The sequence below is a fragment of the Monodon monoceros genome, unplaced genomic scaffold (genome assembly GCF_005190385.1).
Source record: "Monodon monoceros isolate NGI ecotype Baffin Bay Population unplaced genomic scaffold, NGI_Narwhal_1 Super_Scaffold_18, whole genome shotgun sequence".
Classification (NCBI taxonomy): Eukaryota; Metazoa; Chordata; class Mammalia; order Artiodactyla; family Monodontidae; genus Monodon; species Monodon monoceros.
The window spans coordinates 163,519,822-163,535,501 of record NW_021703774.1 but is presented as its reverse complement, the minus strand read 5'-3'; the positions used below and the strand labels follow the sequence as shown (position 1 = coordinate 163,535,501).

The window sequence follows — 15,680 nt, the reverse complement described above, 5'->3', positions numbered from 1 at the left end:
TACTGTGGTGGATAGACTATTATTATCCCATGTTACAGATAGGGAAACTGAGGCACAGAAAAATGGAGTAGCTACCCAAGGTCACAAGGCTCCTAAAAGGTAGAGCTGGATTTGAACCTGGGCAGCCTTTCTCCAAAGCTACAACCCTTCAAAATGAGAGCAGGAAGGAAGCCCTACTCCAGAATAAAATCTCAGATGCCCTCCACTGCGGAAGGCTGTTCACAGAGTGATGCAGAGACCAGGGGTCAAAAGTGGAAACCCAGGGGACTTCCCTGATGGCACAGTGGTTAAGAATCTGCCTGCCAATGCAGGGGACACGGGTTCGAGCCCTGGTCCGGGAAGATCCCACATGCTCGCGGAGCAACTAAGCCCGTGAGCCACAACTACTGAGCCCGAGTGCCACAACTAATGAAGTCCGCGTGCCTAGAGCCCATGCTCCGTAACAACAGAAGCCACAGCAATGAGAAGCCCACGCACCGCAACGAAGAGTAGCCCGCGCGCAGCAATGAACACCCAAAGCAGCCTAAATAAATAAATAAATAAAATAAATTTATTTAAAAAAAAAGTGGAAACCCAGGACCCCAGCACCTCCTGACACAGGCCACCTGGGTGGTGCTGCGCTCCTGGAGGGTGCATTCACTTCCAGGACCGCCAGGTGGCAGTGGGGAGACTGGCTGCTCGGAGCTGCAGCCCAGCCAAGCCTTCTCCAGGTCCAAGCCACAAAAGCCCAGGACTGGCAGTGAGGCATGAAGCACAGCATGGCTTTCAGGGCACCTGACCCTCCTGGTTGCTCCTTGCACCAATCCCTGCATCTTCTGTTCTCAGAGGGGCATCCAAAGCAGAGCTGGGATTGCAGGCACCCTTAGGTGAAGCAGGAAGGCACAAAGGTTTTATGGCCAGTCCTTCCCTGGAATAGTACATAGCCAATAGCAATAGTGTTGCATGAGAGTTTTTAACAACCCAGGGAGATGCTCGCTCTACAGTGCTAGGTGGGGAAAAAAAAATAGGACACAGCACTGTGCATACAGCAAGATTATAGTTATATGCAAAATACTTGTGCCTAAAAAAATGCCTGAAAGGAAATGGATTGAAACATTAACAATGCCTCTCAGGCTAGGGAAATTATGGTAGTTTTTGTTTCCCTTCTTAACTCTTCTGTATCTTCTTTACTTTTACCAATGAGCATGGGCTATTTTTATCACGAGGTAGAAACACTTTTCTCAAAATGGATAGGAAAGATATTAGCTGTCAATAAGATTTTTTTATCTCTCAACTGTCACCTCCTCCAGGAAGCATTCCGTCTTTCTCCAGGCAGAGGTAGTGATTCCCTTCTCTGCGCCCCTGAAAGGTTTGAACAGTCTTTATAAAAGAGCACTTTTCACTCCGTTGGGTAATTATTGATGTCAATGTCTAAATCTATGCTATTCAATATGGTAGCCACTAGCCACTTGCCACATGTGACTATTGAGCATTTGAAATATGGCAGGGGTAAACTGAGAGATGCAGAAATATAAAATACACGCCAGACTTCAAAGACTTAGTATAAAAAAAAAAAGTAAAATAGTTCATTAATTACATGTTGAAACAATAATATTGTGGATATATTGGGTTAAATAAATATATTAAAATTAACTTCACCTGTTTCTTTTTATGTTTTTAATGTGGCTGCTAGAAAATTAAAAATTACATATGGGGCTTGTATTGTATTCTATTGGACAGTGCTGGGCCCTGAGCTTCATGAGGGTAGATCTGTGACTGCCAGCACAGGCCCAGAGAGGGGAAGGGCCCTGTCTGAAGTCATACAGCAAACTAGTGGCAGAACTAGAACTTGAGCCAAGTCTCTACTAAGAAACTCCCCCTGGCCTGGCACTGGCTCCAGGTGGGTCTGACCCACAACTGGCCATGTGCCTGCATCAGTCCTGCACCTGGGCAGGGAAGGAGCATTGGGACGGGAGTCAGAGACCTAGGTACACTGAAAGGTGACCTCTATGTTCTCTCCAGGCTGTCACTTAGCATAATGCACTTCCCTTTCAGAAGCCCCTCCACCTTGCCCCTCTGGATGAAGGTCTCAGGGAAAGCTGAGGGGACCCAGAACACATTAGCATCCCCTGGTATGGCTGAGATGAGGACACAGGTCCTGCTGTCCCCACTGAATCCACAACACTGAGGGAGTCAGGACTGAAAGTGGCCTCCGAGAAACCACCTTGGCCAATGCCTGCATTTTCATTTGTAGCAAGTGGGGCCCAGAGAGGGTGAGTGCCCTGCCCAAGCTCACACAGCAAGTTAGAAAAGGGCATGGACATACCCTGGAGTCTCAGTCTAGGGGTATAGAGGCCCAGCCAGCCCCCTAGACCAGGAGGATGGTGGCATGGATTAGCACCCAGGCTGCCCGCAGGCCCTGCTGAACCACGCTCATACTGCTTCCTCTACCTCAGATCAGCTCATTCTCTACTTATAATCCTCTATGTCTCCCCATTGTGCTTAAAATACAATCATATTCCTCCTCCACCACCTAATCTCCTCCACACTCCCATTGCTTGCCATGCTTCAGCTGCTATTCCTAGAAGGTACCCTGTATATTCCCACCCCAGGGCCTTTGCATTTGCAGTTCCTTCCACCTGGAACTCTTTTTCCGCACTTTTACATGGTGGACTCCCTGTCATCCAGCTTTCAGCTCTCATGTTCCCTCTTCAGAGAGGCCTTCTCTGATCTCCCTGGCTAGAATAGCCCCCTCCTCTCAGTCACCAACTGTCCCATCGCCTGTTGTCTTGTCTTCCTAGCACTTATCCTTATCTTAATTATCTTGTCCGTATATAGGTCTTACACAGCAGAATGTAGGTTCTAAAAGAGCAGGGCCTTGTCAGGCAGGTCCACAGCTGTGTCCCTGCCTCTCCAGTAACTGGCCTGTAGGAAGTGCCCCATTAATGTTTATTCATCAAATTTGATTTAACGCTGTCAGGTCACTGAAGGCCTAGTTCCAGCTGCACCCCAAATTTGCCATACGTCCTTGGGCAAGTACTCTTTTCCCTCTCTGAGCCCCAGTTTCCCCTTCTGAAAAGTGGAGCTCCCACTGCTGCCAGGCTGGCTGGCAGGATAGGCTGGTTGAATTAGCATCAGTCGAGTTGATGGGTGTGAACACTGCTTTGTAAACTGTTAAAGCGTGATTGCAAATGCGAGTAGCTGTTGTCATTAGACAAATGAAGCTTAAGCCGCCTCTTCCTCTGCTGAGGAGGGGACCGGGTCAGATGCTCTCTGGGGCCTCCCGCCCCGGGAGTATATTGTTCAGAGTCCCTGCACTGCCTGCAGGCAGCTCCCAGTCTGAAGGGGGTGGTAGAGATAAGATGCAAATTAGAAACAAACAATCTGAGACACCAGCAATGAATGGGCTTCTGTGCATGGGGCTAACCATCTCTCAGGAAACAGATAACAAGTGCAAACAGTCTGAGGGGGGTGAGGCCAATGTCAATTAAAGCTCTTGGTGGTGGTTGGGGGGGGGACAAATCCAAGCCATTAGCGTGGAGAGGACAACCAGGGGGAGGGCACAGCTGGGACAAAGGCACAGCTGAAGGCAGTTGCCACAGAGACCAGTGAGGAGGGGCCTCGCCAGACTGCAAAACCCAGCCACACTATGGGCTCCCAAATGGGGAATAAAATAATGTGTAGGGAGAAAAAGATGGGAGAGAAGGGGGCTTTATTTGATTATTATCGTTATTTTTCTTTTTAGCCAGGTAAATGCCCTGGACTGATGTCCACTTAATTATATAACGTTGAGTGAGTCACTTCCCTCTTTAGGCCTCAGCTTCCTTACCTGTGAAAAGGGGATGTGGGAAATCGACAAATGACTCGCTGAGCTCTTTGTGTCCATGAAAGGCACAAGGGGGGAATCAGTGTTGGGGTCAGACAGGCCTGGGGTTAAATCCCAGCTCTGACTTGCTGTGTGACCTTGGACAAATTGGTCCTCAATTTCATCAACTGAAAAAGTGAGCACCTACCTCATAGGGTTGAAAGATTAAGGGGAACACTGTATAAACAAAGCTTAGCCTAGTGCCTGGTACAAGGTCCTTAACAAATGCCACTGCTGTTCTTATTTGGAATCAGAGGGAAATACCAATGGGGTGGGGAAATGGGGACAAGGGCCCCAGGGGATAGAAACGCAACAGAAGTGCTGAATCCCCCCAGCACATAACAGGTGCTCACAAAATATATCTTGAATTGGGAAGGGGTGGGGCACCTGGATGTTGGCACTGATGAATGCAATAGCTTGGAGCCTCTCTGCCCAGGAGAGGGAGTCTTGTCCCAGGATGGGTCAAGCTCAGGGTCTCTCAAACCCTGGGTTCCCTGAAAAGTCTGAGAAGCAGGGACTAAAAATAAAGGCCAGCCACACCCCAGTGGATTTTGACCCTGGCCAAGGAGGAGTCTGAAGCTTAGCAGGGGGCAACCCCCCACCTCATTTCCTATCTCTGCTCACTTCTCCTCTGTCTGCTTCCCAGGTAGTCTCTCCCAGCCTTCCTGGCCCACTTCCTCCTGGGGGCCTCCCAGGATGATGCCCATTTCAGTTGGACCCTTGAAGCTTCTAAAGATGACCCACTTTTCCAAACCTTAAATGGGGTCTCAGAGTCTGTGGTATCCTTCTCTTGGTGTGAACTGTAGGGTGGGCCTGAAGGGAGGGGATTGCTGGGACGTTTTGATAGATTGTGGGACAAAGGGATGGGAGAGGTCTGGGTGGCATCGACTGAATTTAAACCGTCTGTTCCTCCACTGGGCACTTACACCCACTCCACAGGGCAGGAAGCTCCTGGTTAAGTCTTGTTTGTCAGGAGTGTGGCTACCAAAGGCCAGAGGCCCTGACTGGGTGATTCCTGTAGCCCCCCTGCAGCTCGGCCACCACCAGCCTCAGCAAAGCCCTTAATGATGATGGTGATGAAGACTGTCAGAGCAGGGATGGAACAAGGGGTTGTGTCCTCCCTGAAGGGACAGCCACAGCACAGAACCATAGCTGCACAGACAGGTCCATTCCATGGGGGCGGGGGTGGCTTCCCGAGACACCCCCCCATCTGCACCACCCCCAAACTGCATTGGGAACAAGATGAACAGAGAGAGAGAAATCCAGTGTACAGACAGAAGGGGCTACAGGGAGGGGCTGGTGGGCTCGCTCAGAACAAGGCAGGGAGGGTAGGCCTGGGGTCTGCCTGCCAGGGCCCGGCCCGCCCCTGCCAGAGTGACCCCCCCCACCCCAGGCCCCAGTGTTAGCGCCAAGGCCCACTCTCCCAGGCGGAGGCCCCAGCCCAGCCCCAGCGCCTGGGAAAGACGCCTGTTTTGTTCCCATCTCCATCCCCCCCCCCTTTTTTTTTCATTCATTTCAGTTCGGTCCCTTTCGGAGCTGCAGGGACCCGGGTGGCAGGGCTGAGGCGAGGGGGGTGGCACTCCCGGCCCTGACAGGTAGGGCCCGCCCCGCTTTGGGCAGCCCCTTCCCCCGCCCTCCCCCAGGGTCCCCTTTCCCTGCCCCTGTCAGCCGCGCCAGACGCTCTCCGGCTTTGCAGCATTCAATAAAAATTCAGAAACATTTGGGCTGAAATCGCTGCTTTATCTGGAGGAGCCACAGCGCCGGGAGAGACCACTGCTGCGCGGGGGGAGCCCGGCGTCTCAGTCGCCGGAGCGCGCGACAGGTCCGCGCTCCAGCGCCCGCAAGGCCCCCGGGTGGCCCCGAGGACGCGGGGGACTGGGGCTCCAGGAGCGCGCGCGGACAGCTGGGGTCCCGGGCGCGCGCGGGGAGCGGCGGCCCGGCCGGGATCCCCCCGCGCCCGCGGCTCAGGTGGGCCGCGCCCAGCGCTGGCGGAGCCCGGGTCCCCGTTCTGCCCGGGCTGGATGGCTCATTCTGCTGGCTGCGCGGTGGCGGCGGCTGTCTGTGCGCCGCGCCTCGCCGCTCCCCCCGGCCCCCCGAGCCCGGGGCGCGCGCTCCCGCCCGGGCCGCCCGGGCCCCGCGGCGCCGCGGCCCGAGGCCCCGGGAAGCGCAGCCATGGCCCTGCGGAGGCTGGGGGCCGCGCTGCTGCTGTTGCCGCTGCTCGCCGCCGTGGAAGGTGAGCGGGCGGGCGGGTGATGGGGGCGGGGAGCGGCCGGGCATGAGCGGCCACCGGCGCCCACCTCCGCCCGGCGGCCCGCAAAGTTTGCCCCGGGGCTCGCGCCGGGCGCAGGTGGCCGCGGGGAGGTGTGTCCGGCCGCGCCGGGAGGCGCGGGCCCCACGGGCGCCCGGGAACGGCGGGCGCTGATTGACTGTGCCAGGAGGAGGCGAAGGGACCATCTTGCGGAGGCTTTGTAGCCAGCCCGGCGAGCGCCGCCCAGGGCCGGGGGCTGCCCACGCGCGCTCGCCGCCCCCGGCCCGGCCACCCCCTACGCGCGGGCCTGGCCTTGCTCGGCACGGGGTGGAGGGGCGCCGGCCGCGGGGCCCGGCGCGCAGTTGGGGCTGGAAAGTTTGGCAGGGAGCGGAGGGAGGAAGGCACCACGACTGGCTGGGGTGGGGGCTCCCGGTCCGCGCCCCCGGGATGGGGTCGGAGCCCCGAAGAGCGGGGACTGGCAGAGTGGAAGTGAGCGCGCCAGCACCCCCGCTCTGGTGCCTGCCCATCGCCCGCGGCTTACAATGGGGTCCCCTCCCCTGGAGGACTACGGGGGGGATGGGTCCGTGGGCATCTCTTAGCTGCGCGGGGTCTCCGGGCACCCCTGCCGGCCACCGCCCCGCTGGCGGCAGAGCTCAGAGTGGCCGCTGGAGCCCCGGGAACTCTCCAGCTGCCGCCAGGGCCGGACCAGATGCTCTTGCCATGTGTTGGCCTTGGCCAGGGCCTCTGGGCCATCTCTCCATAGCCTCGTGTGTTGGTCCCACCCGACCCTCAAGGGGTCAGGGTGGCTGCCAAGTCTCCTGAGCCAGCTTGCTCTGGAGGGAAAGTTAGTGGGGTCTGGGTGTGTCCACCAGAAATGGACGAACCTGTAGGGCAAGAAAGGAATATGGATAATGGTCCTCATGTGTACAGCTCTTTACAGTTTTCAAACCGCTTTACAGTTTATGAAGTACTTTGCACTATATGCAAAGTACTGTGGTTTACAACGTGCTGCACAGTTGACAAGATACTTTAAGCTTTACAAAGTGCTTTCCCACCCACAATTTTGTTGGATTCCCCAAAATAAGTCTTCCACGAAAGTCAGGTGGGTATAAATCTTACTTCCTTCTAGTAGAAAGGGAAACTAAGGCTCAGAAAAGTCAGTGTCTCACCCTGTGGTCACTGGGTGATAAAAATAGAATGGGGATCTCAAGTCTCTGAAGCTTGTGCTCTGTTCATTTTGCTGGGTCTTCTTGTCCCTAAACAGGGTGACCTCTTCCAGGATTCTGCCACCATAGGACCGAGGGGTACCTTCATCTCGGGCCATTTGGGGATGATGTGAAGCCCCTTTCCTTCCTGCAGCTCAAAAACCCAAAAAATACCAAAACAAAAAAAACCCTGATCGGACCAGGCATGGAGGCTGCAGCCTCTGCGAAAGGCGCAATGGGGGATCCCGTGCTATAACTTTAGTTTCTCAGTAATGAGTGCTTTAGTGACCGCAGTTCAGGGGGTGGAGGGGTGTCCCTGGATGGCAGCCATAGTTTCTGGCACAGAGGCAGCTGTCCTCCGGCTCCTGGAGGATTTGGCGGCTGCCTGAGGTTTCCCGAGTGGGGCCACTGGGGCACCAAGGGTGCCACGGGCCCTGGGTGTGGAGCGCAGCCCTGAGGCCTGGTGCTGATGGGAGCTCCCTGGAATATGGCTGAGGTACCACTTATTAGCTCTGGCTTTGGGGAAATGACTCATGCGTTGGCCCGCTATACATTGGGATGTTTACAGTATTATGGGGAGCTTGGCATAAATATTGCTATTCGGATTGTAGTCAGCGGTGCTGGAGGGGAAGAAAATTGGCCCCTCTCGTGTTGGAAAAGGCCTGGGTGTGTTTTTAATTACCGTGGGGTGGATGGAAGGGCCACGTCTGTCCGGCCATGTCCCTGGGAGGTGGCGGTCGGAATCTGGTGGGCTCTGGCCAGACTCGACTCAGGGCCCTGGACCCTGGACACAGGGCTGATCGGCTGCTGACGTCACAGGAGGGCATGGCTGCTTGGGCTGCCACTTGGGGGGCAGGCTGGGAGGAGGGCTGTGGTCGGCACCCCAGACCTTGCTTCAGGCTCTTCCTTTGCCCCCGGGACACTAAGGAGTCTAGTCCATTAGGGGTTAAGAAGGAGCTGGCCTAATGGAGGGGGAGGTGGTGCGAGGTGGAGGTCAGAGGCCCCAATTCTCATTTACTATGGGACCCTGGGCCAGCTCCCTTCCCTATAAGGGGCTCAGCTTCTCTGGGTCTAAAATGTTCAAACTAATCTCCTAGGATTCCATCATATGCACCCTACCTCCCTTCCCTGAGCTTCAGTTTTCTCATCTGTCAAGTGAGGGCAATCATGCCAATGATTAGGCGTGTTTGTGAGATTCAGACCAGATAATGGATGGCAAAAAGTCACCTTGAAGAACTGTGTGGCCTCTGGAGGATGGAAGATGGGGATGGGCAGTGCTGTTTGTGACACAACCAGAAGAGACAGGATCCTCCCGGGAGTAGCACAGTCTGTAAAAACAGGTCTGAAACTTGGAGTGTTGGGAGGGCAGCCCCTGGGGCTCCCAGTACCCAGAGACGTGTGGCCACCACTCCTGGCCCTTCCCCCTCCTCGTGCCCTGTAGTAACAAGGCTGTCCTGAGTGTTAAGGTCTAGGAAATCCCCAGCCTCTGAGAGAGGAGAGAGGGTGTGTGTAGATTTTTTTCAGGTGGGGGAGGGTCCCTGTGTCAGGATGCTGAGTTTAGTATCTTAGTATCTCCCCCAAACCATGAGACCCTCCAAAGGCAACACAAGTCTGGAGCATCCGGCGTGGGCACTTGGAGAGGATGGAAGTGCGCTAGGGACGTGTCCAACAGAAGACCAGCCGCTAGATGGAATCCAAAAGTTGAAGTCTAGAGAAAACCGATCTCCTCTGTACATTTGTTCTTTTGGTTTCCAAATATTTATGGAGCTTGTTATCTCGCTGGTGTGGTGCTGGCTCCTGGGGCGGGCAGGGAGATAGGGGACAAACTGATGGGGAAACAGTTGGCAAGATATAATGTGGTAAGTGTATCCCAAGTACTGCCAGGAGGAAGTTGTGAACCACCTGGGGCAGCAGAAGCCGTTTAGGATGGAAAGCCGGTCACTTTGTCATTTATGGCTTATTCTTTGCCTCATTTTCTTACTTCCCATTCTCTCTGCAACAAAAGTTTGTCAGCCACCTGCCACATGAATGAACTGTGTTCCCAAACGTTAAGGAAGTTAACTTTGGGACTAAGAGGAGGCAAATTCTTTGCCTGGAAACAGCGTGTGTAGAGACACAGAGGCATGATGATTGGGTACTTACTTGGGTGTATCTGAGGGAGATGGGTGTTGAGGGCAGCAAAGGGGGATGAGGCTGAGAATGGAGAGCAGGGCTCGGATGGAAGGCTGAGGAGTTTGAACTTGATGCTGAGGGCAGTGGGGAGCCATTGAATGTTCTTGAGACATTGAGGGACCTGGCCAGATTTGTTTTTGGAAAGATCACTGGCTTCAGTGTGTGGGATATTCAGTTGAGCCAGACCCCGTCCTACCCAGTCAAGAGAAGGCCAGCTTGTCTCTTCCTTGCTAGACTCTGAGCTCCCTGAGGGAGCTCATCTGGCTCATTTTTGTGTCCACAGTTGTGGTAAAAAGAGCTCCGTTCAAATGCCACCTCCCAGAGGCCTTCCCTGATTACCTCATCTAAAACAGGCTCAGTTCAGACACTTTCTATCCCTCCTGCTTTGTTTTACTTCAAAATACCCACTGCCATCTGAAACGGTATCAGAGATTTGTTGGTTTCCTTTTTTAGTGTCCATCTTGGCCACTAGACTGTAAACTCCAGGAGGGAAGAGGTTTTTGTCTGCCATGTTTGCTACGGCAGCCCAGTGCCTTGAACTGAGCCCAGTCACATGGTGCCCAGTAACTGAAAGACATAATCAGCTAAGGAAGGTTGAATGAATGAATGAATGAATGTTGAGTGAACAAATGAATGAATATATTATACTGTGTTATACAGTAAGTATCCGGAGAATGATACAGAGATGGAGGAGAGAGTCATCTGGCTGGGGAGATGAAGGAAATCTTCCAGGAGGGAGAAGCATAGGGATGATGTGAGCAGGGATCCAGAATGCAGGCCAATGGGGATAATGCAGAGATCAGTTCAGCCAGAGCTCAGGATTCAAATGGGCCAGCAGCAGCTATGTGCTAGGCAAGTCCCCCTTCTTACAGGGGTTGAGGGAGCCTGCTTGCCCCTCCCCCTGCCATACACCTCTTGTCTCTCCCACTCCCAGCCCAGCCCTCTGCTTGGGCATTACCAATCTAAGACCCAGCGACCTTCAGTGGGATTAATTTAGAATTGGTTTCTCTTTTATGTTTATTTCTCCTGCTTCTCATTTTTAAAGGAGGCTGCTTTCATGTATTCGTCTTAGCCAGGAAATCAGGGCTTAGATTTAAAGCCCGAATTCAAAAGCAAGTTGACTTATTCATTCCTCCATCCATCTATATATTTTAAAAGAGTCACCAGGCACCTCCTTCCTGTCAGGTGCTGGGTGGGAGAAGAGATTCCAGCTTTGGTGGGAAACAAGGCTGGCCAACTTCACTGACTGTAGAGTAGAGAAAAGGCACAGCCTTCTGAGCAATCAGACCTGGGTTCAAATCACAACACTGCACAGTGTGCCCTGGGCAAGGAGCTGGACACCGTGTCCTCAGGGGTTCTTGTGGACACCCACATAAAATGTCAGGCACGTGGCTATGTACAGTAGAGGCTGTTCTCAGCCCCACCAGGGCCCTCTTCCTTGGAGTGCCTATGGGTGTGGTCAGTGATGGCTGTGTCCTAATTTGCCCCCCCCCCCCCCCCCGCTTTTTGGCATTTAGATTGTTCAGGCAACGAATCAGCCCTCTGTGTCTCCCCCAGCCCATTGCACAGGCTCCTAACTGTCCCTCAGCCTTGGGATGGTGACCCCACAAGTGTGGGCAGGCCTGGAGCCCCATCTCTACCTCCGTCTTCAGGGCCCTATTGGGGGCAAATATTTGGTTCTTACAATGGCAGGGAACTGAGGGTGGGGGGGCTCTCAACTGGAGTCCACAGGCCTTCTTAGTTGTGGGGCTATGGGATCACCCTGAAATTATAATAGAATGTTGGACGTTAATGTGATTTTCCAAGGAAGAGGGGCCTTAGCTTTCAGAAGATTCTCAAAACAGTTGTGAAAACACAAGCCTATACCCAGACTCACAGTGGGGGGCTTGAGTCCTAGGTTGGCCCCGTGGCCCTACTGCCAGCCCCCCTGCCCTGCTGTGGCCCCAGCCCCTCCTAGGGGGTTGTCCTTCCTGGTGCCTTTGGCCCCCGCCACTTCATCAAGGTTTTGCATCAGCCCCAAAGCCAGGATGGGGGCAGGTTCTCTGGGCAGCTATGCTGGGTACTCATCAAGGCCCAGGGTACCAGCTTGTCATCTCTGCCTGCCCAGAGCTCACCTGTGAGCTTAGGCTGGAGGTCAAACCCCTGCAGGCAGAGAGACCCCTAAAGGAAGGGGCAGATGGAGCTGGCTGGTGACAGGCCTGGGCTGGACAAAGCAGGGGGGCTGTGCTCCCTCAGAGGGTGGAGGGGTGAGACCAGGATGGCCTCCTGGCAGAGGTGGACCTGGCCTGCACCTCTGACCGAGGCCCCGTCCCATCTCGTGGCCTGGCCTGCTTGCCTGACTTAGCTGGAGATTTGGTAGATCCGGATCGAGGCCAGGGATCTGTATTTTTAACTCACTCCCCAGGTCTTTCCATTGGGCAGGCAGATTTGCCCCCCCTCCCACCCAGTGCCCTAAGATAAAACACAGGACTCCTGGGAAAGAGGAAGAGAGGCCTCAGCAGGAAGCTGGAAAGGACTGAAATGAAGTGAAATCCATCAGTTAGTGCCCCCGGCCCAGGCTGCCTGCCTGCTGGTGGACGGAGGGAGGCTTGGCTGGGGGAAGGCAGGGCAGGGCAGAATGTTTGCACACCTCTCAGGGGTGGAGTGGGCGGTTGATGTGACAGCACCTGGAAGCTTCCTGATTGGGATGGGCTGTCTGATAAGGCTGCCTTGAAAGCATTTTAGGGTTTTAGGGCCTTCTAAAGCAGGTGCCTTCCGGAGGGTGGAGAGGGGACACCTGTCTCCCCAGTGCTCCTGTGTCACCTGGGGGCCTTGCCTAGACCCCCTTAGCCTGGGCCGTGAGCTTCCTGGAGCCATCTGCAGCCCCGCTGCAGCCCTCTGGGGGTAGGGGTATCCTCAGGGAAGAGACCTTGTCTGCTCTGTGGCCTCGAGCAAGTGATGTACTCTTTGAGTCTCAGTTTCCTGATCTGTAAATGGGAGATACTGCCTGTCAGAGGCTCGTGGTGAGGGTTAAATGAGGTCCTGTATACAGTGGCCAGCAGAGCAGCCTGACCCGCGGCTGTGCCGGTATTCATCAGTTGTCATTACTATGAAATGTCAGCACCCTTACTCCTTGCCGGAGTACTTGCTCCTTTCTCTGAAATCCCAGAGCCCTTTAGGCAAGCCCTGACCACTCTCTCCCTTGTTCCATAAACAGCATAGCCTGGGGGTTACAAGGATGTCTGGAGTCAGACTGTCCTTTACTCTGTGTCCTCTGGTCAGTTACTTAACCTCTCTGAGCCCTGGTTCCGTCACTTCTAAAATGGGGATAATAATAGTTCTTGAGGTGGTTGTGAGGAACGAATGGGTTAATCCATGAAAGATGAAGCTGACAGACTGAATGTGTACCTCATGTGTGATGAGCACGCAGTAAATATTAACTGTGGCTGTTATTTTTCGAAACCAGTGGGAAACCGGATTCAGAGTAGGGGGACGTGGGTGCCGTTTTACTAGGGGACTCTCTCTCCAGCTCTCCCCCTCTTCACTTAACCCCAGGAAAAAGCCAAAGGTTCAGAGTTAAGTTCTGAGTCTATCTAACTTTTGCTGAGTAGTTGAAAGGCCCCTGTAGCCTGCCTCTCTGGTTCCCATCCAGGTTTTTCTCAAGGGTCCATCCCCACCCCAATTCAGCCTCCCTAATCCCAGGAAAGGGACAAGATCTTCTATAGCTGTGCCCTCCTTCTTGGCCCTATCTATGCCTGCCAGGCACCAACTTCCATACATGATCATGATAACAGCTCTTAGCTCTGCTAAGGGCATTGTATATGTCATCTCATGCAGCTGCCCCCACAGCCTACCCAGTGCTTTGATTATTACGCCCATTTTACAGATGTGGAAACTGCAGCTCAGAAAGTGACTAGCCCAAGGACACATAACTAGGGAGTGGGAAGCAGGGATTTGAGCCCAGGTCTGGAGGACTTTGAAGCTCATGCTCTTCACCGCCCTTCAAGTGGCCTCTGGAATGTATCTCCTGGCTCAGAGGAAATGCTTGGCTCTGGCGAGGGTCTCCAAGGCAGCCATCCAGCTCTGACTCCATCAACATCCTGAGATAATGCAAGCGGGAGGGTTCTGGAACTCACAAACCTGCCATAAAAATGCAATCTCTGTCATAATGGTCCGAATAATGTTGTTCTAACTTAGACAAATCGGGTGTTAATTCATTACATTGTAAGGGGTGCCTCCACAGAGAACTGAGGCTGTGGAACAGTCACAGGGCCATTTGTAGCTTGTATTTCTAAACCCGTTAGCTCATCGGGTTTTCACAGCAACCCAGTAAGTGGGCGGGAGCCATAGGGCCCATTTTAGAGATTAGGAAACTAAGGCCTGGGGGGATAACAGGACTTGCACAAGGTCAGTGGCCAGAGCAAGCTTGAAGCCCAAGGCCAGTCTCAAGGCCCAGAGATCGTCAATCCAATTTGAATTCTTAGCCAACATGTAAAAATCAAGAGAGTTTACAGAGAAATCCCGTTTCTGGCTTTGTGAGAAGTCAGACAATCTGGCTTCCCTAGGCCCACATTCCCACATGGCCACAGTTGGCTGGAGCCGAATAGTGGCTGCCTCTTCAGATAGAACACGTGAACACGGTGGGTAGCTCACCACCACCTTGCGTCACACATTTGTGTTACTTGTCTGGCTCCTGTAGGGTTCAAGTTTGCCTCCTAGCTCTGCCCCTGTCTGTCTTGTGATCTGGAGTAAATTGCTTCTCCTCCCCGGGCCTCAGCTACCTCCTCTCTAAAATGAGGAAGTGGGACTCGGTGGTTTTGGAGATGCCTTCCAGCTCCGGGATTCAATGCCCAGTACCAGGCTCCAAGCAAGGGAGGAGAGAGCTGGAAAAAGGACAGGGCTCTGCCCCTGGGAAGTGTATCAGTTATCCATTGCTGCCTAATAAGCCACCGCAAAATGTACTGTCTCAAAACAACAGTGATTTAGTATTTCTCCTGGTTCAGTGGATTGGCTGGGTGAGGCTGGGCATTTATTCTGCTCCACGTGGTATCAGCTGGGAGCACTCCTGAGCTTGCCCTCAGCGAGGCTGTGCCGGAAGGTCTGCCGTGGCTTCACCCACATCTCTGAGGCCCTGGTAGGGAAGGCTGGAAGACCGGGCCCGCTCTCTCACTCCTCACGATCTCTCACTGGTCAGTAGTCTACACTGAGCTTTCCCTGGCGGCTGGCTCCCAAGAGGGTAAAGCAGAAACCGTAAGACTTCTTGAGGCCTGGGCTGTAATGTCACAGAACATCACCCCTGCAGCCAAAGCAGGTCACAAAGCCATCTCAGATTCATCGCAGGCTTCCTCATCCGGTTCAGGGAGAGGGGAAATACACTGGGCTTGATTTTCTGTTCCGTCGTTAAAGGGAAGCGCCGTTTCCTGCCGACGGTTTAACACAGCATCTGCCCGTGCGTTGCCCAGCGTAGTCTTCAGCGCGTCTTTGGAGGTGATGCTAATCGCCCCCCCCCGCCCCCCGCCCACTCCACCATGGGCACGCATCTCCTTGTGCTCTGGGCCAACCTGTGGTCCAGACTTAGCTGTAGGCCCCCTTCACGGGAGACGGCTTTGTGCTTAGCGACGGCAGGTATAGTTTGGTGGCCACGTGGGAGACAGTCTACCACTGGGACCGACAGGGCAGGGACTCTCCACTTCACCTCGTCCCCTGCTCCGCCCAAGGCCTGGTGCATGGTAGGCGCTAAAGAGATGTTTGTGCAGTAAAGGAACCTACAAATTAATTACAAATAATAACCCAGGTCATAGCTATTCAAGACCAGGCATGAGGAAGAGGCCCTGGGCTGGTGGGATTGAATTTGGAGGATGGGACCAAGGCGCCCCTGTGGCTTGGAGCAGGTCACATTGCCCCTCTGGGCCTCAGTTTTCTCCTTGGTAAGTAGGGGATCATGATTTAACCACCTCAGAAGGCTGTGCCAGGGAGCAGCTGTGTTCTTCATTCAACCGTAAAAGAACCTGTAATGACGTGACTGTGGTTTGTCACTCCTGCCTTGGCCAGGGCCACTGTAGGAGCAGGGAAGCAAACTGGGGGAAACCCGAATGTCTAAAGGCATTGGTTGACCAGTTGCTGTTAAACCTAAGTCTGGACCACAGGTTGGCTGAGAGCACGTGGAGATGTGTGCACATGGTGAAGTGGGTGGGGACACAGCTCTGAGCAGTGCCTTCAAAGATGCGTTGAA

The 15,680-nt window shown here is 54.1% G+C and overlaps 1 protein-coding gene across 2 annotated transcripts in view; it reads left to right on the top strand.

The window, feature by feature from the left end:
* Positions 1-5,968: 5,968 nt before the first annotated feature.
* Positions 5,969-15,680, top strand: part of EPHB2 (EPH receptor B2) — a 186,184-nt gene continuing 176,472 nt past the window's right edge. The window contains exon 1 of one of the 2 annotated variants that reach the window (XM_029228599.1): positions 5,969-6,077. In XM_029228599.1, coding sequence (XP_029084432.1) covers positions 6,017-6,077 — 61 coding nt within the window. In that variant the 5' untranslated portion in view covers positions 5,969-6,016. The remainder of the gene's footprint in view (positions 6,078-15,680) is intronic. The other variant, XM_029228598.1, reaches the window with a different exon arrangement.